This window comes from Chiloscyllium plagiosum, unplaced genomic scaffold, assembly GCF_037043375.1.
Source record: "Chiloscyllium plagiosum isolate Xiang-an unplaced genomic scaffold, Cpla_swu_hap1 HiC_scaffold_1, whole genome shotgun sequence".
In the NCBI taxonomy this organism is placed as follows: domain Eukaryota; kingdom Metazoa; phylum Chordata; class Chondrichthyes; order Orectolobiformes; family Hemiscylliidae; genus Chiloscyllium; species Chiloscyllium plagiosum.
Window position 1 is genome coordinate 164,581,686 of NW_028270139.1, and position 27,302 is coordinate 164,608,987.

At 42.0% G+C, this 27,302-nt stretch overlaps 1 protein-coding gene across 2 annotated transcripts in view; it reads left to right on the top strand.

The window, feature by feature from the left end:
* The window catches only part of LOC122549660 (sideroflexin-5-like), a 312,948-nt gene that overhangs the window by 135,003 nt on the left and 150,643 nt on the right, over positions 1–27,302 (top strand). The window contains exons 8-9 of one of the 2 annotated variants that reach the window (XM_087991972.1): positions 8,625–8,681; positions 15,937–16,002. In XM_087991972.1, coding sequence (XP_087848098.1) covers positions 8,625–8,681; positions 15,937–16,002 — 123 coding nt within the window. The remainder of the gene's footprint in view (positions 1–8,624; positions 8,682–15,936; positions 16,003–27,302) is intronic. The other variant, XM_087991978.1, reaches the window with a different exon arrangement.

Sequence of the window (27,302 nt, forward strand, 5' to 3'; positions counted from 1 at the left end):
GTTCTGCGTAATTGTCTCTTTTTAATGGATTACCAATGACTGATATCTGGTTAACCTCCCCTCCCCCATTAATATTCTCTTCCTCACAGAATGGCTTATTATTGATTTAACAATAAAAAGAGGAAATATAAAGGATAAGTCCAAAATATTAATTGAACCCCAAATAATGGAAGAACCTCAACAACCAATGTGACTGCATCTGTGAATTGCAAAGATAGGTCATTGTGGATACCCATCTCTGCTTCTTGAACCAATATCTTGTCTAATGTCAAAAATGAGAAACAGAAATAGAAATTGCTGCAAAAACTTAGCAGGTCTGGCAGCATCTGCAGAGAGAAAGTAGAGTTAATGTTTCGAGTCCAATGACCCTTCTTCAGAACTGAGTTTTTCCTACAATTTCTGTATTTGTTTCTGATTTCCAGCATCCGTTTTTGGTGGGTTTTCTTATTGCAGAAAGTGACATCTACTGGTAAACAGTGATTACTGAAGGAGCTAAGAGTTATTTGGTGCTCAGTCGTACATTGTCTTTATTTATTTTTACCATCTACGAGGTGAGTTGGACCATCAGTGCTAGCAATATTGTGTTGAATTACATTTGGTAATCTCATTTCCAGTGTACCCCCCACTCTACCATCATGATCAAACTGGGGGTTCAGTACTGGTGTACGAAGAACAGCAAGAGAGCATACAAGGTAGAATCTGTTCTTTGTAAAAAAAAAAGCTGCCATCCTGGTGAAGGTAAAACATAAGAGTATAAGCATGCTAAACCACAAATATGGCCAAAGTTCTGCAATACTGCTACAACCAGTCATAAATGAATCACAGAATTGCAAAACTGTTAAGGTGCAGAAGAAGGTGATTTGGCCTACCATGGCTAGCTGTCTGCATTTTAACAATGCCAATCTCCTGCCTTTTCCCTGTAACCCTGCAGATCTTTGCTGTTTAAATAATCAGTGTCCTCTTGAATGCCGCGATTGAATCTTTCTCCACCATAATTCCAGACAGTGCATTCCAGATCCTAATACTCACTACAAGAAAAGTCTTTTCACAAATCTCATTTGCTTTTTTTGCAAAACACTACAGCTGTGCCCTTAGGTTCTCAATGCATTTATGAGTGTTCTCCCAATCCAATCTTTCCACAATCCTCATGATTTTAAAAGTTTCCACCAAATCTCCTCTTCGCCTCTCACTTGGACAAAAACAGTTTCAAATTTTCCATCTTATCTCACAATTGAAGTATCTCATCCCAGGAACCAGTCTTATAAACCTCTTCTAAACTCTCTCCAGTGCATTTGCAACCTTCCTATAATGTGCCCAGAACTGTACGCAGTACTCCAGGAGAAAGTCAAGACTGCAGATGCTGGAGATCAGAGTCAAGAGCGTGGTGCTGGAAAAGCACAGCAGGTGAGGTGGCATCTGAGGAGCAGGAGAATTGATGTTTCGGGCATAAGCCCTTCATGAGGAATCTTATGCGAGAAACGTCAGTTCTTCTGCTCCTCGGATGCCACCTGACTTACTGTGCTTTTCCAACACCACACTCTCAACAATACTCCAGGCCTTGCACACTCAACCCTCGATAACCTTTAATCCCCCTGTCTAACAAGAAACTATCTACCTCCGCCTTAAAAATATTCAATGTATCTGCCTCCCCACCATCTGAAGTGGAGTTCCAAAGTCGCACAGCCCTCTAAGGGAAAAAAAAACTCCCCTCCTGAAAAGGTGGCCCTTATTTTTTCAACAGTGCCCCTAATTCTTCACTGACCTACAAAAGCAAACATTCTTTCTATGTCTATCTTGTCAAGACTATTCAGGATCTTTTAAACTTCAGTCAAATCATCCGTTGCTCTTCCAAACTCCAGACAAGTTGAGGGAAGAGGTATGCTAGTTGTCAGAGGGAAGTTAAAACGGGAAAGGCAACAAGTAAGATCGGTCAAACAGGAGGGTTCATAGATGCTAAAAACATGAAGGTCAGGGTGGAAGGCCACGAGAGGGAAGAATGAGGGAAGAAAGTGATGAGTGGCAGAGAACAAAGGCTGTGTTATTGGGGAGGCGGTGAGTGATGTGACAGTTTTTTTAAAAGGACTGAAGATGCACTGTAACTACACTAAAATGAAAATGGGACAAGACTGTTTGGGAAACTTCCCTAATTTACAAACCATGCTGAATGAAAATGTTTTTAGAATGCACTTTAAACAGGAGCTATGTATCCTACAGAGAGATAGCATCCAATTCCCTCTGATATCATTGGTGTTTTCAGAACATAGAAACAGGAGTAGACCATTCAAGCCTATTCCGTCATTCCATAAAATCATGGCCAATCTGTGGTCTAATTCCATATGCTTGCCTTGGGCTCATATCCTTTGATACTCTTGCTTAATAATAATTTATTTCCCTCAGATTTAAATGTGACAATTGAATTAACATTGACTATTGTTTGAGGAAGAGAGTTCCAAACCTCCATGTCTCTTTTTGTGTAGAAGTACTTTCCAGCATAGCCTGGCCCTGAGACTGTGTCCCCTGCTTCCAGAGTGTTCTGTCTGTGGAAATAGTTTATCTTTATCTACCTTGTCTTTCCCTGTTAATATTCTAAGTACATCAAATAGATCACCCCTTAACCTTCTAGAATTCTAGAGAATAAAAGCCTAATTAGTGTAATTTCTCCTCAAAACTTAACCCCTGAAGTCCAGGTATCATCTTTGCAACCTGCGCTGAATTCGCCCCAAAGCCACCCTTCCTAAGGTGTGATGCTGAGGTCTGCTCACAGTACTCTAAGTTGGGTCCACCTAGGGTTTTGTACAACTGCAGCATAACATCTGCATTGCTATGCTGCAGCTCTTTAGATATGAAAGCCAGCATTCCATTAGCCTTTTTGACTATTTTCTCCACCTGTTCATGGCATTTTAAAGAGCTATCCAAATCTCATTGAACACTCACTGTATATAATTTTGTGCTTTCTTAAAAATACACTGATCTATCCTTTCTCGGTTAGAAACAGATAACCTTATACTTGCTTGTATTAAAATATACCTGCTATAGCTTTGTTCATTTACCTAATCAATCAATATCCTGTTGTAATTTTATCCTGTTGTCTGGGGGGAGGTGATGGCCTAGTGGTATTATCACTAGACTGTTAATCCAGGGACCCAGGTAATGATCTGGGGACCTGGGTTCAAATCCTATTGCTGCAGATGGTGGAATTTGAATTCAATAAAAATCTGGAATTAAGAGTCTAATGATGACCATGAATCCATTGCCAATTATTGGTGAAACACCCCATTTGGTTCACTAATATTCTGGAAGCTGCCACCCTTACTTGGTCAGGGTTACATGTGACACCAGACCCACAGCAATATTGTTGACTCTTAACTAACCACTGGGCAATTAGGAATGGGTACTAAATGTTGGCCTAGCCAGTGATGCTCTTATCCTGTGAATGAATTTAAAAAAGATATCTGCAATTTTGTTGACAGAGTTCAGGATTTTGACCCAGTGATGTTTGAAAGGACAGCAATTATATTTCCAAGTTGAAACGATGCTTGACTTGGAAGGGTATTTGAAGGTGATGGCGTTCCCACGCACTACTTCCCTTGTCAGCTGATGTTTGTAAGTTTGGGAGATACTAAAAAATAGCTCGTAAGAGTAAAAAAAGAGGGTTTTTTTCAGTGTACCAGTAACAGAAGGAGTAGCAACTTAACACAATCTGCTTTAATGTATGAAATGTTTCTTGTGTAATTGTTATCCATCACCTTCCACAACTGGCAGCTATGGGCACCTAGATTCTCTCCAATTTTAATCCTGAAATTGATCAAGAGGCTCCTTCAACTTGTATGTTTTCCTATGTCATTAAATATATCTCTTAAAAATGTTGCTTCCTGACAAAACTTTGGTCTGAAAGAATGGACTGTAGTATATGTTGAGTATTTTGCAAAGTTCATATCCATTTTTATGATTTACTAGTAGTTAGATATAAAAAAAGTGCTGAGGTAATAGATGTTTGAGCATTTAAAGGAGTTTTTTTTATTCAGGGAATGTTGGTGTCACTGGCTTGTCCAGCATTTATTGCCCATCCCTTTGCCTTAACCACAGCAGTTCATTTGGTACAGGTACATCCACAATGCTGTTAGAGAGAGAGTTCCAGGACTTTGACCCAATAACACTGAAGGAACAGTGATATATTTCCAAAGAAGGATGGTGAATGGCTTGGAGGGGACCTTGCAAGTAGTGGTGTTCTCATGTATCTGCTGACCTTTTTCTTCTGGATGGTGTAACTCATGTACAGATACTTTCAAATGAGCCGTAATTATTTTCTGCAGTGTATCGAGCAGATGCCACACACTGCCCCTACAGAGACAACATTTGTGCATATGGTGCCAATTAAATGGGCTGTTTTGTCTTGGACGGTGTCAATCTTTTGGAGCTGTACTAATCTAGGCAAGTAGAGAGTATTACACCACACTCCTGATTTGTGCCTTGTAGGTGGTGGGTATGCTTTCGGGAGGCAAGTTACTTGCCACAGTATTCCTAGCCTCTGATCTGCTCTTGTAGCTGCTGTGTTTAAGCGGTGAGTCCAGTTGAGTTTCTGGTCAATGGTAACACTCAGAATATTGACAACAGATTCAATGATGGTGATACCATTCGTTGATGATCCTTGATTGACATTTGCATGGTGTGAATATTTGTCACTTGTCAACCCAGTTCTGGATGTTGCTGCATTTGGGCATGGCCTGCTTCAGTATCTGAAGAGTCTTCAATGATGCTTAACAATCATCAGCAATTATATCTACTTCTGACCTTATAATGGACAAACAGTCATTGAATTAGCAGCTGAAGATAGTTGGGCCTAGGACACTGCCCTGCAAAACTCCTGCAGAAATGTCCTTAAGCTGAGATGACTGATCTCCAATAACCACAACCATCTTCTTTTGTGCCAGATATGACTCCAAATAGCAGAGAGTTTATCCCTGATTCCTATTGGCTCTAATTTTAATTGGGCTCCTTGAAATAAGACTTAGTCAAATGTAGCCTTGATGTCGAGCAAATTCATTCTCACCTCCCCTCTGGATTCATCTTCCTGATGAAGGGCTTATGCCCGAAACGTCAATTCTCCTGCTCCTCAGATGCTGCTGACCTGCTGTGCTTTCCCAGCACCACACTCTTGACTCCCCTCTGGAATTTACAGGTTAGTGGGCTAGTTAGAAAGGAAGTGTTTCTTCCAATTATGGGAATTCAGAATAAGGTAATTTTAAAATTTAATCTGAGCTAAATTGCTTAGATTGAACCAAGAAGCACCTTTTCGAAGAGAGGACAGTGAAAACATGGAACTCTCTACCCCAGAACTGTTGAGACTGAGCATCAAATGAAACTTGACAGACATCAGCTGGACAAGGATATGAAGGATTAAAGAAGCAAGGCGAGTAAATAAAGTTGAATACAGATTGGCCAACTGAATGGCAGAACAACTCATGGCATATGGGCTACTTTTCTTTCTGGATGGCAATTTTGTAAATAAGTAGCTAACAGTAACATAGAAAAAAAATCAATTTGAATTTGAGACATTAGGGACATTCATAAGTTGTCCACCTGAACAGTGAGACACATGAGCCCTTAGAGGTCACGTTATTGGAAGCGCAGTAAGTTTGAATAAATTAAATGGAAGAGTTGAAGAAGTGTGACTGGAATGCAATATTTAATTCACAGCATCTCACTCAGTGAGGTGTACCATTTGCGGAGTTGTGAAGAGTACAAAGGTCAGCACCTAAAAGGTCGAATAAAATCCTCAAATATTCATGAGGCAGAGCAGACGGAATGCACACAGGAATAGTGAATTGATATGGAGAAAAGCTGACCCATAGTTGAAATTTTCCACTTCTCATAGAACTTAGTAACAGATAATTGAAAATATTTGAGATTCCAGTGCTTCTATTGAAAAGAGGTCAAAGCAATAATAGGGCTATTAGTTTGACATGTACAGTAGGAAAAACATTGATGTCTATTAAAAAGGAAGCAATTAACTTGTAATGGCAATAAATCCAAGCCAACGTGGTTTATGAAATGCAGGTCATGCCTAATTAATTCACTGGAATTCTTTGAGGATGTAACTAAACTAATAAATGCAATCGCTGTTCATTGTCTTTACTTAGAAAAGTCAACCCCTCCCCTTCTGCCTCCCACAAGGTGCCTACTCTTGTTGGAATGCAATTAGGAATTTAAGAGCAGGAATAGAGCCATTCAACCCCATTGAGTTTGCTCTGCCATTCAGTTAGATCATGGCTGATCATCTCCATGCCATTTTCCTGGGCTATCTCCATATCGCTTGATATCATTTGTACCCAAATATCTAACGGTGTTTGATTTGAACTTGACTCAGTGATTGAACTTGCACAGCCCTCTCAGGTAGAACATTCCAATACCCATTGAATTTCTTGTACTTTATTCTTTCATGGATAATGAATATTATCAACAAGTCCAACATATGTTGCCCACCCTTAATTACCATTCAACTGAATGACTTGGCAGGCCAGTCCAGAGGGCACTAAAGAGACAACTATATTGCTGTGAAACTGAAGTCACAAAGCAACCAGATCAGGTGAGAACATTGGCAAACCAGATAGGTTTTTACAATGATCAATGATGGTCACTATTCTGAGATTATTTTTCAATTCCAGAACTATTAATTGAATTTAAACTAAAGACTTATAGATCCTCAGGGCCTGCTACTCTGCCTCCCTGATTATGAAAGGGAAATATTGGAGGTGTTGCTGGTCATCTTCCAATATTTTACAGACTCGGGAGCACAGAATCCTTACAATGTGAAAAGGGGCCATTCTGCCCAATGACTCTTCACCGACCCTTCAAATAACATTCCCCAGATGTACATAAACTAACATTTACCTTGGCTAATTCACCTAGCCTACACATTCCTTTAATGTTATGGGCAACTTAGCATGGCCAATCCACCTAACCTGAACATCTTTGGACTGTGGGAGGAAACCAGAGCACCTGGAGGAAACCCACGCACTCACAGGGAAAACGTGCAAACTCCATACAGTCACCCAAAAGTGGAATCAGTCCTAGGCCCCTGGAAGTGTGAGGCAGCAGTGCTAACCATTAAGCCGTACTATGCCACCCTAAGCAGTATAAATTAGAGGATGGCAAATATAACTTCACTGTTTAACAAAGGTGGGAGAGAAAACTCAGTGAATTACAAATCAGTTAGCCTTGCATCAGTAATGGGGAAAATGCTATAGTCTACAATAAACATATAACAGAATACTTAGAAAGCTTACTTTCTGTTCCTCACTCACTTGTATTAATATTCTTTTTTCCCTTTTCATCCATTTCATGGTTATCCTGTGTTGAATTATAAATTGGTCCTAATTGTTGGGGTTAAAACATTTTGTGGAAACCTTTGAAGCCACTTGCTTTGACAAATGCAATCTTTAACTTTTTTATTTGTTAGCAGAATTGGTTTAGCTTTACTGTTGTATTTTTGTGTGGAAGAGGGGCGTATACTTGTTTTTCACCTCTACTGAAGTAAAATCAAACTCTGTTTCATTATTTGGTGATAAAAGTCAAAAAAGAGAGGAGTATCTCCTCACTTGCCCCTTACTCGAACTCCCTCTCTCACTTAATTCCCATCTTCTCACAGTCCAAGCCACACTGCTCGGGTTGCACAAGATGTCTGAGGTAACTAGTCACATTTTCAGGATAGGCGGTTGGCCATTTAGGGCTGAGATGAAGAGAAAAAGTGTTGTGTACCTTTGGAATCCTCTACTATAAGGCCCCAGGGATTAGATTAGATTAGATTCTCCACAGTATGGAAGCAGGCCCTTCGGCCCAACAAGTCCACACCGACCCTCCGAAGAGTAACCCACCCAGACCCATTCTCCTACACTATATTTACCCCTGACTATGAGCAATTTAGCATGGCCAATTCACCTAACCTGCATATCTTTGGATTGTGGGAGGAGACCGGAGCATCCGGAGGAAACCCATGCAGACACAGGGAGAATGTGCAAACTCCACACAGACAGTCACCCGAGGCGGGAATCGAACTCTGGTTGCTGGCGCTGTGAGGCAGCAGTGCTAACCACTGAGCCACCATGCCACCCCAAATGCTCGGTTGTTGAGTCTGTTCAAGACAAATATCAACAAATCTTTATGGTTCTAAGAACCCAAGGAATTTTGGATAGTGCAGAATGATGTAACTGAGTAACAAGATGGTGAAGCAGCTTCGTAGGCCCAAATGGCTACTCCTTCTACTTTTATGGTCTTTGAATATCAAAATGGCCATTCTAATGTAAACCTGGGTATTTTGAATTCGTGAGCTCTCTGATCATTGGGGCAGCATTGCTAATTCTTTGACAGGTCATGGATCATTGGATAAGAATTAAGGAAGGGAGCACCTGCTGGTTTTCAGTTTTTCTGCTCAGGCCAGTTGTCATATGGATTAATATGGACAAACTCAACAGGAATCAGAGCCTAAAGTTTGCTAGTCTGTATATCTTTCCTTTTCTCTCACTGATTCAGGCGTAGGTAAGATTATTTCTCAATAATGGATTGTTGACTACGTCCTTGGTTGACAATTTGTATGCATTGATGATTGTTTTTTTAAATTTTTGTAGTGGTTGAACCAGAGTCACAATGCCTGTGTGAACTATGCAAACAGAAACGCAACAAAGGTAAGATGGATTTGAAAGGCCTTTGTTCCAGTGTTTCTAATGCAAATCCCCACTTTAGTACCTTACAACATCTTCTGTATTTTTTGCTGGACACTCTTTTCCTTGGCCATACTTCCATGATAAGGTTTTGGCCATTTAAAACTGAGGAAACATTTCTTCACAGAAGAGAATGTTTAGAATTTCCAATCGCAAAGATCTGAGGCACACAGAACTCAGTCACTGAGTATATTTAAGCATGAAATCTGCAGATGTTTGAGGAGTAGGAGAATCAATGAGTTTACAGCAGAGAGCAGGAAAGTGGCGTTCATATAGAAGATCGGTCATCAGTGCTGGGTCCACTGCTTTTCATCATTTATATAAATGATTTGGATGTGAACATAGAAAGGTATAGTTAGTAAGTTTGCAGATGACACCAAAATTGGAGGTGTAGTGAACAGCGAAGAAGGTTACCTCAGAGTACAACAGGATCTTGATCAGATGGGCCAATGGACCAAGGAGTGACAAATGGAGTTTAATTTAGATAAATGGGAGATGTTGCATTTTGGAAAGGCAAATCAGAGCAGGACTTATCCACTTAATGGTAAAGTCCTGGGGAGTGTTGCTGATCAGAGATCTTGGATTGCAGGTCCATGGTTCCTTGACAGTGGAGTTCCAGGTAGATAGGATAGTGAAGAAGGTGTTTGGTATGCTTTACTTTATTGGTCAGTGCATTGAGTATAGAAGTTGGGAGGTCATGTTATGGTTGTCCAGGTCATTGGTTAGGCCACTATTAGAATATTGCATGCAATTCTCTGCTATAGGAAGGATGTTATGAAACATGAGAGGGTTCAGAAAAGATTTACTAGGATGTTGCCAGGTTTAGAGGGTTTGAGATACAAGGAGAAGCTGAATAGGCTGGGGCTATTTTCCCTGGAACTTTGGAGGCTGAGGGGTGACCTTATAGAGGTTTATAAAATCATGAAGGGCATGGATAGGGTAAATAGACAAGATATTTTGCCGGGGCAGGGGAGTCCAAAACTAGAGGGCGTAGGTTTAATGTGAGAGGGGAAAGATTTAAAAGCGACCTGAGGGGCAACGTTTTCATGTATGGAATGAGCTGTCAGAGGAAGTGGTGGAGGCTGGTACAATTACAACATTTAAAAGGCACCTGGATGGGTCTATGAATAGGAAGGGTTTAGAGGGATATGGGCCAAGCGGAAAATGAGACTAGATTATGTTAGGATAACCAGTCGACATGGAGGAGTTGGTCCGCAGAGTCTGTTTCCGTGCTGTATAGCTCTATAACTCAATGTTAGAATAGAACAGCAATTAATTGTCACTTGTATTTACAAAAATACAGTGAGATGTGTATTAGTCGCCATAATTTGGCGCCATTTTAATTACAGAAATTATAAAAAGAAATAATTGAGACAAAGTTCGGGCAAAGTTTATCTTTTGTTCCCTCCACGGCTCCTGGGTTTATGGAGTGGCTATGGGACACTGCCATCAAAGCTGTCCATGAGGTCACCAAAGCAAGGATTTCCAAACCGGACCCACCACACTACCACCACTGAAGCCAACACCAAAACCACTGCATTGCTGCCTTAACAAAGAGGGTCAGACTGGACCACTAAGGTGTAAACATTGAAACCATCACTCAAGCATTACCACTTCAGTGACAGCCCAGAGCTGCCACATTGCCACCATAGGCACGAGGAATGGACCAGAACCACATATGGCACAACAGAAACCACTGCACCACCGCTACAAGGAATGGACCAGACCCACTGACGATGAAGCCTTTGATAAAACTACGGCCACAATGGCCACAAGGAAAGGACGTCTGGACGCCCTCACAACTGCATTCCTTCACCCTGGAGCTGGAGAAAAGAAGAAAAGGTGAACTTTCCTACAAAAGAAACAAAACAAAAAATGAAGAATGAAGAAGAATACGGCTAGCCAAGTGAGTGGGAACATACAGGCAGAGAGCCCGAACACTTTCTACCCTGCTGCCACAGTCATCTTTTTGATAAGCGGCGAGGTGATTTTTCTCACTATGCAGCAGCAAGTCGCCAATTAAGGGAGATTATTTCTTGTTAATGTTATGAAGATGTGGGTATACTGTACCTTTAAGGAAGTTAAAAGCTAGAAGAACTACCTGACAGCACCAAGTGTTCTGAAAAAAAAGTAACATTTGGTCAAACAACTTGGTTAGCTGGTTGCCTGGAGACAGCAACAAATTCAAATTCAGCCAATCAGTTTAAATTATACCCTGAAATATCAACCTCCAATCAAGTTTGAATTGCGTATATTGATAACCTTAAAAGCCAGTGACATAATCCAATGCTTTGGGGGTATAAGACCAGAGAAAATTGAACAGTTGGGAGGCGAACTGCCAAGCCACCAGCATGTAAAGACTGCCCAAAAAATAGCTATCGAAAAGGAACCTACATCAATCTGTAACCTGTGAAGCAGAATCCTCAAGAAGAAGAAAATAAGACAGGAATACAGAAAAGAACCAAAAGCTGCCTGGTTTTGAGATAAGAAGTTTTGTTTTTGTAAATCTTAATCAGGATTTTTATCAGACCAGTATTGTAGAGGGGAAATTAAAAGATAGGTTAGAGGAAGGAGTTGTAAATAGTTGTAAGCTAATTATTCTCTGTTATACTTTAAGAAATAAAGCTGTTAATTTTTACCTTAAATAGTACTTAGCCTCTTGAATTTTCGCGGATTACTGTACGGGATAATTCTTTTCTGTGTTGCTAGTTTAAATTAAGCAGGAGGGTTTACCCTGTGTTGTAACAGTGTGAGGGCTTGTCATCAGGATTTGAACTGGTTTAGACAGATTTGAATAGATTTGGGGATACGAAAATTCCCGGCTGATTTAAACACTTGCAGATTAGTGTCCTAGATCTTTAAATAAAACGTTGGTGTGAGACAGTTTGTTTAATTTCAGTGACTTGTGGTTGGTTAAATTGAAAGTGACAGAAATGGATTTTAAAATTTCTGGGATTTGAAGATGATTCTCAAATTTGTCAAGAAAGTTTAGAAGAAAAGAAAAAGGCCAAACTTTTAGAATTAACAAATAAGTTAGATTTGGGTTTAACCAAGGTCAAAACTAAAGCTGAAATTGTAAAGGAATTACTTCAAACACTTAGCTGTGTCAGAGAATCAGACAAGTACAGTAGAGGTAGAAAAACTTAAATTACAATTGAGGAAAATGGAGTTAGAAGATAAACAAAGGGAGACAGAGAGAGAGAGGAAAAAGAGAGAGAGAGAGAGAAGGTTCCGAGTTTTAAAGAGAGAGAGCACAAAGGGAGAGAGAATTTGAACTTGAGAAGTTGCGATTTAGTCAGCAAAGTCAAGTTAACAGGATGGAGATGAAAAGAGGAGTTAGTGATATATATAAATATGTCAAAACTCTGCCACATACTTATGAGAAATATGTTGAAGCCTTCTTTACTTCATTTGAAAATTTGGCTCGGCAGATGGAGTGGTCCGAGGATTTATGGGAAATGCTAGTTCAGACTAAACTGGTAGGCAGAGTAGGTGAGGTATTTGCCGCACTTTCAGATGAGGAATCAAGAGATTATGAAGAGGTTACCCAGGCTATTTTAAGTGCTTATGAATGAACACCAGAAGCATAGAAACAGTGGCTCAGAAACACAAAGAAGGAATCAGGTCAGACTTATGTTGAGTTCAAAAGAATTAAACAGTCATTTTGATCAATGGGTGCATGCTTTGAAAGTAGAAAGGACCTTTGAGGCTCTAAGAGCCATTATTCTGCTGGAGGAGTTTAAAAACTCACTTGCAAAGATGGTAAAAATTCATGTGGAGGAACAGAAAATTCAGGAAGTGAGAAGGGCAGCAGAATTAGCAGATGAGTACATGTTGGTACACAAGCTTCTGGCCAGAATTTTGTCCTGTGTGGGATAGAAGTTGAGAGAAGGCGAGATCCTACACTACGAAACCAAGAGTTGAGAGCACTGGTAAGAATTTACCACAGGATAAAAAAAAAGCCCAAGAAGGTGGAAAGGAGGTGAAAGGCCTCAGGCGTTTTCACTGTGGTAAAGTGGGACACATAAAGTCACAGTGCCGATCATTAAAGAAAGGCACTGTGGGGAATGATGTGGTAAAAGAAGCTAAGCCAGTGACATTAGTGAAGGTAGTAAAGGAGACCCCAAGAAGAGCCGAGGAGCTGCAGGAGAATGCACAGCCTAGACAGGAGCAGGCTACAAAGAATTTGCCTCTATGGGTGAAGTTTATTCCGAAAGAACAGGGGGAGAAGGACAAGAAGTTACAATTTTAAGAGATACAGGATCTAACCAGTTGCTGATAGTAAGGGCTGAGCAAATATGCTCTCTTTCTGACCTGTTACCCGAGAGTGTGGTAATTTGTGGGATAGATGGACAGAAATTTAGCATTCCCCTATAAGATCAGTTTGGAGTGCCAACTCAAGACTGGGGAAGTTACAGTGGGAGTGATTGACGGAGTGTCTGTTCCCGGAATTCAGTTTGTTCTTGGGAATGATTAGGTATACAGCACTTTGAATCCGGTGTGTATCATCCCGAATCCCAGGGAGCTATAGATAGGTGGCATCAGACCTTGAAGGCCATGTTGAGATCATACTGTCAGGATTACCTGAATGATTGGGATAAAGGTATCCCATTCATGTTGTTTGCCATTAGAGATGCCCCAAATTAATCTACTCTGTTCACTCCCTTCGAGTTAATATTCCATCATGAAATCAGAGGCCCTTTGAAATTAATTAAAGAAAAATTGTTATCTGGCTTTTGCCAATTCCTCATGATCATTATGGTGCATTTCCAATACTCTTGCAGGCTGCTGAGGAAGCATAGACATAGGGCACACCAGCATTGGAAAGCTACAGCAGGGACTGTTAGCGTGTGTAGACAGCAACCCAGTTCATGGACCAAGCTGCATCTCAGGGCTATTCACTTGTTCTGTTAGCCCTTGTTCCCTTAGCACCTGTCTGCATGCTCACTCAATCAGTGCTTAGCCTTTGCTTGCTTTGCTATACCAATTTGTGCAGTTATAGGACAAGACACTTGCCTGACCGGTCACTCTATTGGGGACAAGCATCTTGCTTTATGGCAGTGTGTTATGTCAGTCTCACAGCTATACCATGTGCCAACAGTGTACATAGCAAACACAATGTATGTGGAATCAAGCAGGGTTTTAAAATGAAACAGCAATATAAACAGACCGACATATGGTACTGGATGCAGGCCTGTGTGATCCCGAATCTCTAGCCATCCTAATGCATTGATCAGGGTTTGCAGTGCACCTTTTGACCCAGACATCGCTGACCAATGTCTCAAAGTCTTAGCAGAGTAGTCCACCCTGCAGGCTCCCTGCCTCCATTTCTGATGAAGGGCTTTTGCCAGAAACGTCGATACCAGTCCCCGATACCAGTCCAGGGGATTAGTAGGGTTCAGGCATCCGATGACAGTGTTCTCAGTCAAAGAATCAGTGTCTCTGCAGTCCAGGGAGTGGATCATGGTCTGTCCTTGGGAAATTGATAGTCAATAGGAAACAGACCAGGGTTAGGTGATTGAGAAGATGTACAGCCATAAGTCATGCATCTAGTTACTTCATGTCTGGGGTTGTCCTGTTAGATCGTTTGAGGGGGTGAGCCACAGCCAGCCTGCTATATCCATCCAGAGGAATTAAGGGGAAAGGAGAATAGTGAGTGGACAAGGGTCCACTGCCAAGTTATTGGGGTCTGCAGGAAACAGGCACAGTTGAGAAACGGGGGGGGGAGGAGAAGCATGGGACAGTGTGTACATTATCTGCAAGAGAGAAGACGGTAAAGAATGGATTGGAAGGGATTCATGTGGAAGATGCAATCCTCCATGGTCAAGAAGAAGGGAATAGTGTATGACTATACCTACCATAGTCACCTCATATGCCAGAGGGAGAAAAATGGACCGGTGCAGACTCAAGTAGGCAGATCAAGTGAAGTCATGGAAAGGTGCAAAGCTGATGAAGATTTCTGGAAGGGCTAGCAGGAAAGGGATTTGGATTTTTGGAGACTCAGCAACAAGTTGAGGTGGAGGCTACAAGCCACTTGCCTTCCATTAAGTTGAAAATGGAAGTGTGAAATGGAGAAGAAAATAACTATGACAATACTTGGAGTGGGTGACGTTAAGTGTCTCAACCATGGGGATGGGGGAGGCTGCAAGATCTACTGATGTGAGGATTTTTAAAATGAAACAGCACTATAAACAGACCTACGTATGGTACAGGGTGCAGGCCTGTGTGATCCCGAATCTCTAGCCATCCTAATGCATTGATCTGGGTTTGCAGTGAACCTTTTGACCCAGACATTGCTGACCAATTCATTCACACCAACACTTCTAAACAGAGGCAAAGGGAAAGAACTAGGATGTTGTAGGGCAAAGCCAATGGTGTCTGCACACCCAAGCCCAGCAAGCATCTTGTCCCTCTTCCTTCTCAATGCTGCAGCAGGCCCTCAACACAGAAATTGATCAATGATACATTCAGTCTGGCTGTGGGGTTATGCTTCATGCTGGAACAACTATAATTGATACTACTCAGACACACAAAGAACCAAATGTAAGGTTAAAGCTGTGCTATTTATAAAAACAAAATGCCACGTAATGCACAGTCCAGTACAACCTCAGTTATCCAAACATCAGTTATCCGAATTTCCGATTATCCGAACAATTTCTCAAGGTCCCAATGCTTGGGTAAACAGTGTTATCCGAACATTCGATTATCCAAACAAAATACTCCCCGCCCATGCCGTTTGGATAATTGAGGTTGCCCTGTACATTGTCACTGGTGCCACCAAAGTGCCCTCAATAAATCTTCCTCTCCCTGCCACTGCCTCTTAGAGTACTCCCTGGCTGTGTAGCTGGGGTGAAGGGAGCCTGCTCAGCAGTGGAGCCTGTTAGCCCAGGAGGTTTGGTCACGTGACCCCGGGGGTATTTGTGTCTGGCTGAGCTAGACATGGTGAGGGCCTTTTTTACAGAGGTATGAGCTTCCAAGGTTCAGACAAGGCAGGCAGAGTTTATTCCCTATTACTCTCCACCGCTGTATCTCCTTCTTTGATCAAGCTTTTGGTCATCTTCTCTAATATGTCCTTATGTCATTCAGTGATATATCTTGTTTTATAATCCTCCTGTGAAGCAGTATGTGGCTTTGTATAATTTGTTGTTGCACTATTGAGTCAGATGTGGTATTTCTAACTGGTGTTTAATACAATCATTCTCTCTACTACCCCCAACAGCCAACTCCTGTGTCTAAATTCATCTTGGGATACCTCGGAGCAGTCACCAGCGCAGTCTCAATAGCAGTAAGTAATTTTGATATCTCTGTAAGTCCAATATGTTCTATCAGATTTCTGCAATCATAGAACACAACAGCTATAGATAATTCATTTTTGTTTGATTGCCTCATAACCCTTGATTCCCTACTGATTAAAAAAGAGAGGGTTGATGTAGCCTTGTTACAAGAAACACATTTAACTGAAACGGAGCATTTGAAGTTGCAACAGGGAGGATTTGGCCAGGTGTTTTTCTCATCCTTTAATTCGAAAAGTAGAGGAGTTGCTAACCTCATCCAGAAGGACCTCCCATTTCAAATGCTATGCTAAATTAAGGATGAGTGCCGGCGATTCATAATTCTTAAAGCTTTATTACATGGAGAGGATTATGGGATTCTGAATGTATATTGCCCCCAGCACATCTCCTTAAAATCTTAACAGATGCACTTTCTAGATTGCTAGCCCTTGGGGTCCGTCATACAATTATAGGGGGAGACTTTAATCGTATTATTGACCCCGAGGTGGACAGGATGCCTAGGGGACTTCTGGGTATGTCTCCGCAATCCAGGCAGTTGGTGGACCTGAACAGGGAATGAGGTTAGTGGACATGTGGAGATGTCTTCACCCCGAAGGTAGAGATTTTACCTTTTCTTCTAATCCACATAAGTGCTGTACTAGAATTGACATGTTTTTTGTCCCATTGACCTTTTTGAACTCGGTGCTGTCTTGCAGAATAGGGAACATAGCCATTTCTGATCATGCGGCAGTGTACATGGAGGTTTTGTATATGGATGTGGCAGGATGGGCTTCTGGCACTGGCATGTGGACCCCTTCCTCCTGAAAGATAGCATGTTTATGGAGTGTTTTTCGTGGGAGTTTAAAATCTTTTGGAATATTAATTTAGGTATGGCCAGTAATCCATTACTGCTGTGGGAGATTGCTAAGACCTATGCACGGGGTTTGATTATTTCTTACTCTGCGACTCGGAAGCGACAGAGGGGAGAACAGCAACGTTGCTCGAGGCTCGCCTGAAGGCAGCTGAGTTAGCATACTTTGACAGACCATCTATAATTAAATTGCAGCGGATTATAGCCCTTAGGGCTACTTTGAATGCTGCACTCACCCAAACAGCAAAGAGGGAAATCTCTTTTGCAAAACAGAGATTATTTGAGTACGATGATAAACCGGGTAGATATCTAGCATACTTGGCCAGAAAGAAGAATCGCCCCCAATTTATCATCAGAGCGAGTGCTGGTACTCTTACTTGCAATACTAAAAAGATTAATGTAGCATTTAGAAAGTTTTATTTTGCGCTGAACCGGTCGGAGGACCATGAGGTCAGAATGATGAAGCTGGAATCCTTTTTTAAGATCCTGGACCTTCCGGGTGTAACCTCAGAGCAGGTGTCCTTTCTGAATGCCCCCCTGACAATTCAGGAAGTACAGGAGGCAGTGAGACTGCTCCTGGATGGTAAAGTGCCCAGACCAGATGGATTTCAGAGTGAGTTTTATAAGGAGTTTGTTGACTTCCTGGCTGGGCCACTCTTGGATATGTACAATTATTCATTCAGTCAGGGCTGCCTCCCATCTTCTTTGAGAGAGGCAAATATTTCTTTTATTCTTAAGAAAGGAAAATCCCCAGAGGATTGCAGTTCGTACAGGCTCATATCATTACTGAACATGGATTTTAAAATCCTGCCAAAAATGCTGGTGTTAGGGCTGGAGAGGGTATTGCCTTTTATTGTAAAGGAGGACCAGACGGGTTTTATTAAGGGTCATAGGTCTGCTAACAATATTAGAAGAGTACTAAATATGGTCCAGTTTTACCAGCAAAGAGCGATTCCAGGTTGGCAGTCTTCCTGGATGAGGAGAAAGCGTTTGGTCGGGTGGAGTGGCCGTACCTCTTTTACATTATGGAACAGTTTGGTCTTGGAGATGTTTTTGCCAAATGGGAGGCAGTGTTGTAGAGTGACCCAAAAGCAGCGGTTCTCACTAATGGTATGGGGTCAGATAGGCTTAGTGTCGGCAGAGGCTGCCATCAAGGGTGCCCTCTTTCACCACTATTATTTACATTGGTGAGTGAGCCACTGGTGGAAGCCAACTGGATGGATCCCAATATAACTGCTCCCGAGGTAGGGTCAGGCAGGCATAAAATTACCCTCTATCCAGATGACGTCCTTTTCTTTTTAACTGATCCAAATACATCTGTGGCCTGCTTAATACAAGTGAGTAATCTATTTGGTTTGTTTTCAGAATATAAAGTTAATTTCACGAAATCAGAGGGCATGCCTGTGGGGGACCATGCTAGTATATCCAATTTTGGCGATGGAACCCATTTCCCCTTTCGGTGGTCATGGGAGGGAGATTTCTGTATTTAGGTATTTTTATCAATTATATTTAGGTCTTCAATCAATTATATAAAGCCAATTATGTGAAATTGCTAGAGAAGATAAGGCAGGACCTTCGGCGCTGGGAAGATCTTCCAATATCTTGGTTGGGCAGAATAGCTCTGGTTAAAATGAATGTTCTTCCTCGTTTATTATATCCCATGCGAATGCTCCCTTTGATGCTGCCAAGGTAAACACTGCACAGACTTTACAGTTGGCTCGGATCTTTTATCTAGTGTCATAGGTGGCGTCTTTTAAGCTGGATACATTGCAGCTTCCGCAGGAGTGGGGGTGTATAGATTTTCCAGATTTTAAGAAATACCAATTGAATTTTTTACTATCCTGTGTGGCTGAATGGGCCTGTCAGGACCTGGTTGGACATTGAGGCCTCCCAGACAAAATGCTCCCTCATTAATTTGTTGTTTATGGACAAAAGGTGGCAAGGTGGCTCAGTGGTTAGCACTGCAGCCTCACAGCACCAGGGTCCCAGGGTTGATTCCAGCCTCAGGCGACTGTCCGTGTGGAATTTGCACATTCTCCCAGTGGCTGCATGGGTTTCCTCTGGGTACTCTGGTTTTCTCCCACAGTCCAAAGATGTGCCGGTTAGGTGAATTGGCCATGCTAAATTACACGTAGTGTTAGGTGCATTAGTCAGAGGGAAATGAGTCTGGGTGGGTTACTCTTCGGAGGGTCAGTGTGGACTAGTTGGGCCGAAGGGCCTGTTTCCACACTGTAGGGAATCTAATCTAATCTAAAAAAAATGAGAATTGTTATGGACCACAGCAAAATCCCGATTATCCTAAACACACTTAAAGAATGGAGAATGATGTGGTAGGGCGAGGGCAATTTACAAAAAATTTTCCCTTTCACTCCCACAGTGAGCATATTGGGATTCCAGCCGGGGTCAATGGACTCTGGCTTTAAGCTCTGGGAGTCCAGAGGAATCTCCTGTTCGGGAGATCTATTTGACAGAGAGGTCATGATGTCCTTCGAGCAGCTGAGTCAGAAGTTCGAGCTACCTAGGAGAGATCTCTCTCATTACTTCCATGGTAGAGACTTCATACAAAAAAAGACTACATTGATGGCTAGTCCCTACAAGTCAGACATGGAGAGGAGAGTGCACTAGTCTACGGGTGCCCTCTCTGTTAGCACTCTCTTATTAGGAAGTAATGTTTTGAAAGACATTGAACAGCTATGTAGAACCTGGACTCAAGAATTGGGGGTGGAAATCTCATCAGAGATGTGGGAGGATATCTGGGAAAATGTGAGGATGATCTCAATTTGCAATAGGACCCAGGCTATTCAACTGAAGGTACTCCACATGGCTCACTTGGCACCGGAATGGCTTGCGGAATTTAAGGCAGGCTTGTCTCCAAATTGCCCCAAGTGTAAAATGGAGGTTGGCACTCTTACTCATTGCTTGTGGTCATGCCACAAACTTCGCAGGTATTGGGATGCCATAGCGAGTATTTTGGAAGAGGTTTTGGGAACTGAGGTTAAGTTGGATCCAGTGTCCCTCCTTTTGGGTCTTCCAAATCTTCCCTCTTTGGATGCACGTGGGAAGAAATTGTTTAATATTCTTTCATTCTGTGCGAGGGTGTCAGAGAATCCCTCGGGACTCTCAAGCTGGCGTAAGTTAGTCATGGAACACATCCCCCTGGACTTCCTCACGAGTATGGTGCGCCAGAAAACGGAATTGTTTCACAGAACATGGTGGCCCTTTTTGAATTATATTACATAGAACATAGAACAATACAGCACAGAACAGGCCCTTCGGCCCACGATGTTGTGCCGAACATTTGCCCTAGCTTAAGCACCCATCCATGTACCTATCCAATTGCCGCTTAAAGGTCACCAAAGATTCTGACTCTACCACTCCCACAGGCAGTGCATTCCATGCCCCCACCACTCTCTGGGTAAAGAACCCACCCCTGACATCTCCCCTATACCTTCCACCCTTCACCTTAAATTTATGTCCCCTTGTAACACTCTGTTGTACCCAGGGAAAAAGTTTCTGACTGTCTACTCTATCTATTCCTCTGATCATCTTATAAACCTCTATCAAGTCACCCCTCATCCTTCGCCGTTCCAATGAGAAAAGGCCTAGCACTCTCAACCTATCCTCGTACGACCTATTCTCCATTCCAGGCAACATCCTGGTAAATCTTCTCTGCACCCTCTCCAAAGCTTCCACATCTTTCCTAAAGTGAGGCGACCAGAACTGCACACAGTACTCCAAATGTGGCCTAACCAAAGTCCTGTACAGTTGCAACATCACTTCACGACTCTTGAATTCAATCCCTCTGCTAATGAACGCTAATACACCATAGGCCTTCTTACAAGCTCTATCCACCTGAGTGGCAACTTTCAAAGACCTATGAACATAGACCCCAAGATCCCTCTGTTCCTCCACCTCACTAAGAACCCTACCGTTAACCCTGTATTCCGCATTCTTATTTGTCTTTCCAAAATGGACAACCTCACACTTGGCAGGGTTGAACTCCATCTGCCACTCCTCAGCCCAGCTCTGCATCATATCCAAGTCCCTTTGCAGCCGACAACAGCCCTCCTCACTATCCACAACTCCACCAATCTTCGTATCATCTGCAAATTTACTGACCCACCCTTCGACTCCCTCATCCAAGTCATTAATAAAAATTACGAACAGCAGAGGACCCAGAACTGATCCCTGCGGAACTCCACTTGTAACTGGGCTCCAGGCTGAATATTTACCATCTACCACCACTCTCTGACTTCGACCGATTAGCCAGTTTTCTATCCAATTGGCCAAATTTCCCTCTATCCCATGCCTCCTGACTTTCCGCATAAGCCTACCATGGGGAACCTTATCAAATGCCTTACTAAAATCCATGTATACTACATCCACTGCTTTACCCTCATCCACATGCTTGGTCACCTCCTCAAAGAATTCAATAAGACTTGTTAGGCAAGACCTACCCTTCACAAATCCGTGCTGGCTGTCCCTAATCAAGCAGTGCCTTTCCAGATACTCATAAATCCTATCCCTCAGTACCCTTTCCATTACTTTACCTACCACTGAAGTAAGACTAACTGGCCTGTAATTCCCGGGGTTATCCCTATTCCCTTTTTTGAACAGGGGCACAACATTCGCCACTCTCCAGTCCCCTGTTACCACCCCCGTTGCCAGTGAAGATGAAAAGATCATTGCCAACGGTACTGCAATTTCCTCTCTTGCTTCCCACATAATCCTAGGATATATCCCATCAGGCCCGGGGGACTTGTCTATCCTCAAGTTGTTCAAAATGTCCAACACATCTTCCTTCCTAACATGTATCTCCTCTAGCTTACCAGTCAGTTTCACACTCTCCTCTTCAACAATACGATTCCTCTCATTCGTAAATTGATGCAGACTTATTGCCTGTATGTTTAGGGCCTTTGTGTAGCCATGAGGGTTGTGTCTGTCGGTCTGGGGACCCCTTTGGGGAAGAATCCTGAACAAATACGGGTTTACTTACTATTGCTCCCAGTGGTGGGGAGCTTCGGTGAGATTGCACTGCGTGTAGTAATTTAATTGAATATAATTTAAGTTACCTTGCTATAACTTGGTTTAATTTTATTTTGTTTGTTTATTTATTTTTCTTCTTTTTCAATGGTTATTTATTGAATTGTAGTTTTTGTAGAGGTTTTGTTTTGTTTTTTTCGTGTTCCAACAGTTTGTGGTGTAGAGTAGTAGTTTGTTTCCTATTATTGTTATTATATTATAAAGTTGTCACACTATTTTGTAATTTTGTAAAAAAACTTAAAATCTTTCTTTTCAATGAAAATATTTACAAAATAAAATCTACCTCGGCCTTGAGTATACTTAGGACCCAACGTCGACAGCCTCCTTTAGTAAAGAATTCCACAGATTGATTACCCTCTGAGAGAAATAAAATCCTCCTTATCTCTGTCTTAAAGGACATCTCTAACTGTGATATTATGTCCCCTTATCCTAAACTGTCCCACAAATGGCAACAATCCCTCCTTTTTTACTCTGCAAAGTCCCCTAAGAATCTCATATGTATCACTGAGGTTTCCTCCCATTTTTCTAAGCATCAATGAGTGCAAGCCAAACCCACTCATAAGAAAATCCCTCCTTACCTAGGATTGAGTAAACATTCTCCAGATTACCTCCAGTGCTAATATATCTTTCTTCCCTATTTAATACTTCATTTCCTTTGAAATAAAGCCCAATATTCCGTTTGCCTTCCCTATTACCAGCTGAACTTGGATGCCAGTTTTTTTTATGATTTATGCACAGGCATCCCTAAAACCTTCTTTCGTGTAGCATTCTGTGGTCTTTCCTAATTTAAATTATATTCAGCTCTTCTAGTCATCCTGCTAAGATGTATAACTTCACATTTTTCATATCATACTCCACCTGTCAGGTTTTTGCCCATTTGCTTAACCTGTCTATATTCCTTCTTCACGTCATCCTCACCACTTAGAACGTAAGAAGTAGGAGCAGGAGTAGGGAATTCAGCCCCACAAGCCTGCTGTTCAATATGATCATGACTGATCTCATCTCGGTCTCAACTCCACTTTAGTCCTCATTCCCATTACAAATCTGTTTATCTTCTCCGTAAATTTACTAAATATCCTGGCATCCACCATACTCTGGGTAGTGAATTCCACAGATTCATGATCCTTTAAGAGGAGTAATTTCTCCTCATCGTTTTACAAACCTACCTAAAATTATGATCTCTCATTCTTGATTGACCCACAATACAAAGCATCCTCTCTATGTCTGCTTTGCCAATCCTTTTAGCATCTCATATACCTCAATCATATCAGTTATTTCTTGGACCAATCTGTCAAGGAACCAACCAAGTAGCAAATTATTCTGGATTTGGTATTATGTAATTAGGTGAGATTAATTACTGATCTGAGAGCAAGGATTCCCCAGGAAAGAATTCTAGTGTGTGAGAATTTCAATTTCAGTATGTGGACAAAAATCTGGAGTCTCATACTGCATTCTGAAGTTAAGGAAAAGCAATTACATAGGCATAATGACAGATTTTGCCCTAGTGGATTGGGCAGGATGAGTTAAAGGTAAGACAGTTGATGAGTGGTAGCAGATGTTTTAAGGAGAATTCAATTTCTCCCAACTAAAGTATAGTCCCAAAGAATCTTCTCCACTAATTTCCCTACCACTGATGTATCACCGGCTTATAATTCTTGGATCACCACTGTTGTTCTTCTTGAACGAAGGAAGAATATTGGCAGTTCTCCAGTCTTCTGGAACTTAGTCTGTTGCTAAAAATGATTGAAAGATCTATGTCAAGGCCCCAGCAATCTCCTGCCTTGCTTCCTTCAGTATCGTGGGATAGATGCCATCAGGCCCCGGGGACTTATCAACCTTAATGTTTTTCAAGATACCCAGCACTTCCTCCTTAATATTGACTTGCCTTTACTACTGAGCAAATCTTTGGAATTGAAGGCAGACAAGTTCTCGGAGTCTAATGGCCTACATCCTAGAGTCTCAAAGGATGTGGTAGCAGAGATAGTGGAGAGATAGCTTTTAATAGTCCAAAGATTCCCTGGATGTAGTCAAGGTTCCAGTAAATTGGAAACATGCTAATATAATGGCCCTTATTCAAAAAGGGAGAGAGGCAGAAAGTAGGGAACTTTAGACCAGCTAGTGTATTATTAAGGAAGCAACAACAGGACATTCAGAAAGTCAAAGTGCAATCATCAGAGTCAGCATGGTTTTATAAAGGTATATCATGTTCGACTAATTTGCTAGGGTTCTTTGAAAATATAACAAGCAAAGTGGATAGTGAGAATCTGATAAATGAGATATATCTGGACTTCCAGAAGGAATTTTATAACATGCCACACAAAAGATTAATAGACACGGTCAGATCATATGGGGTTGGGGTAATTTATTAGCTTGGATAGACAATTGCCTAACCAGCAGAAAGCAGAATAACATTGAAGGCGCAGCAATATATTTCAAAGTCAGAATGGAGAATGTCTTGGTGTCAAGCTTATAAACTGTATTCATCCAAAACAAATGGAGAGTATTCCATCACACTCCACATTTGTGCTTTGTAATTGGTGGATAAACCTTGGGACTTAGGAGGCGAGTTACACACCAGAAACTTCCTAGGTCATTTCAGAGGGCAATCAACGCATTGTTCTGAGTCTGGAGTCACATATAGGCTAAACAGACATGGAGGTTAGATTTTCTTCAGTAAAAATATTAGTGAATTAGATAGGTTTTGAAGACAAACAACAATGGTTCCATGGTCATGCTTATGGAAACGTGCTTTTATTTATTGAATTCAAATTCCACCAGCTCCATGGTGTGCCCAGAGGAATGGTGTGGGCCTCTGGATCATTAATCCAGTGACAATACCCACAATTATCTCCTCTGTGGGGCTCACAGCCTCACAGTCTGACAGAAGTCCAATCTGAAAACACAACAGGGAACCTTTTACTTCAGTTAATACTATAAAACCCACTCTGTGTTAGGTGAATGGTGTGCCACACACAAAAGATTGTTTTGTCAGTTTTGATTGCTGTTGTGCCAGTACACGGTTGTCATTGAAATGGCCATAGTTTATTCCTCAGCCTGTCTGTGCACCAATTTGAAACTGTCAGGAGATGGATTAAACATGATTTAACCCATTCCCACTGGAAGGTATCTTCCCTATTGTTGTATTACTGCTTGCTCTTGCAATGTTAGAAGGTTAAATCAGCTATGGCTCAACATGGTAAAAACAATGACTGCAGATGCTGGAAACCAGATTCTGGATTAGTGGTGCTGGAAGAGCACAGCAGTTCAGGCAGCATTCAAGAAGCTTCCTTTATTCCTGATGAAGGGCTTTTGCCCGAAACATCGATTTCGAAGCTCCTTGGATGCTGCCTGAACTGCTGTGCTCTTCCAGCACCACTAATCCAGAATACGGCTCAACATGACAGCAACAGCCATTATGTGACTGACCATTGATCTAACTGTACTTTGAGTGTCTTTGCACAGCCTCACCTTTTATGATTAGATTAGATTCCTTACACTGTGGAAACAGGCCATTTGGCCCACCAAGTCCACACTGACCCTCTGAGGAGTAACTCACCCATACCCATTTCCCTCTCACTAATGCATCTAACACTATGGGCAATTTAGTATGACCAATTCACCTAACCTGCACATCTTTGCACTGTGGGAGGAAACTGGAGCATCCGGAGAAAACCCACGCTGACACGGGGAAAATGTGCAAATTCCACACAGACAGTCACCCAAGGCTGAAATCGAACCTGGGTACCCGGTGCTGTGAGGCAGCAGTGCTAACCACTGTGCCACCGTGCCGACCCATGTACCTGAAATCACAAGCGCCCGAAGAATATAGAGTCATAGAGCCACACAGAAACATGCCCTTCAGTCCATCTCTCCCGCGCTGACCAGATATCCCAATATGACCTACTCCCATTTGCCAGCATTTGGCCCACATCCATCTAAGCCCTTCCTATTCATATACCATGTTATCATTGTACCTACCTCCACCAATTCCACCTTCAGCTCATTCCATACACGCACCACCCTCTGCATGATAAAGTTACCCCTCAGATCCCTTTTAAATATTTCCTCTCTCATCTTAAACCTATGCCTCTAGTTTGGACTCCCGCACCTGAGGAAAAAGGCGTTGGCTATTTACCCTACCTCAGTTCCTCAGGATTTTATAAATTTCTATAAGGTGACCCTTCAGCCTCTGACACTCCAGGGAAAAAAGCCTCAGGCTATTCAACCTCTCTCTATTACTCAAATTTTCCAATCCTGACAACATCCTTGTCAATTTTATCTGCACCCTCTCAAATTTAACAACATACAGTATTTCCTAAAGAAGGACGAACAGAATTGTACGCAGTATTCTAAAAATAGCTTCACCAATGTCCTGCACAGCCGCAACATGATTCCTATACTCAGTGTTCTGTCCAATGAAGGCATGTGTGCCAAATGCCTTCTTCACCACCCTGTCTACATGCAACTCCACTTTCAAGGAAGTATGCACTTGCACTCATACGTCTCTTTGTTTAGCAACACTCAGCAGGGCCCACATTAAGTGTATAAGTCCAGTCCCAATTTGCCATACCAAAATGCAACACCTCACACATATCTAAATTAAACTCCATTGGCCACTCCTCAGCCCACTTGCCCATCTGATCAAAGTCCCGTTGTACTCTGAGAGAATCGTTGTCACTGTGGCAAAATAGGTCTGGGTAACTCCAGAATACAACAATGTAACTCAGTGCTAATGTCTGAGGAAATCATGAGAGGCAACCTTATGTGATTTTGCATAACTGAGTCCATAATACCTCAGTGTACTGCAGTTTCTTTGAGTGAGCAAGCTGTGACTTGAGTCCACAACAGAGATTTGAACACACAATCCAGGTTAACACTCTCATTTCTAAATAAAAAAAAAATGTCAGTGCTGGAAATCAGAACCAAAAACAGAATTCGCTGGAAAACCTCAGCAGCTCTTGAAGTATCTGTGGAGAGAAAGCAGAATTAATATTTTGGGTCCAGTGACCCTTCTTCACAACTGGTTGTAGCCAGTAAAAGGTTGGTATAAATGGTAAAGTTGGGGTGGGGAAGAGGAAGGAGGAAACGATTGGTGGAGATGAAGCCCAGAGAGAAAGAAAAACAATTAGGCAGACAAATGAATGGTTAAAAGTCAACCTGGAAGAATAATATTAGGGACTATTAGTGGTTAACAATGGGTTGTTTGTGGTAGCAGCCCATGTGATAACAAGGCCTCTTGTGTAGGGGTTGGGTAAGGACATGGGAGAAGGTGCTCAAGACAAAGTTATTGAATTGAATATTGAGTTCTGAAAGCTGCAGGATTCCCAAGCAGAAGATGAGGTGCTGTTCTTCCAGCTTACTAAGCTTTTTTGGAGCACTGCTGCAAAAGACAGAGATGTT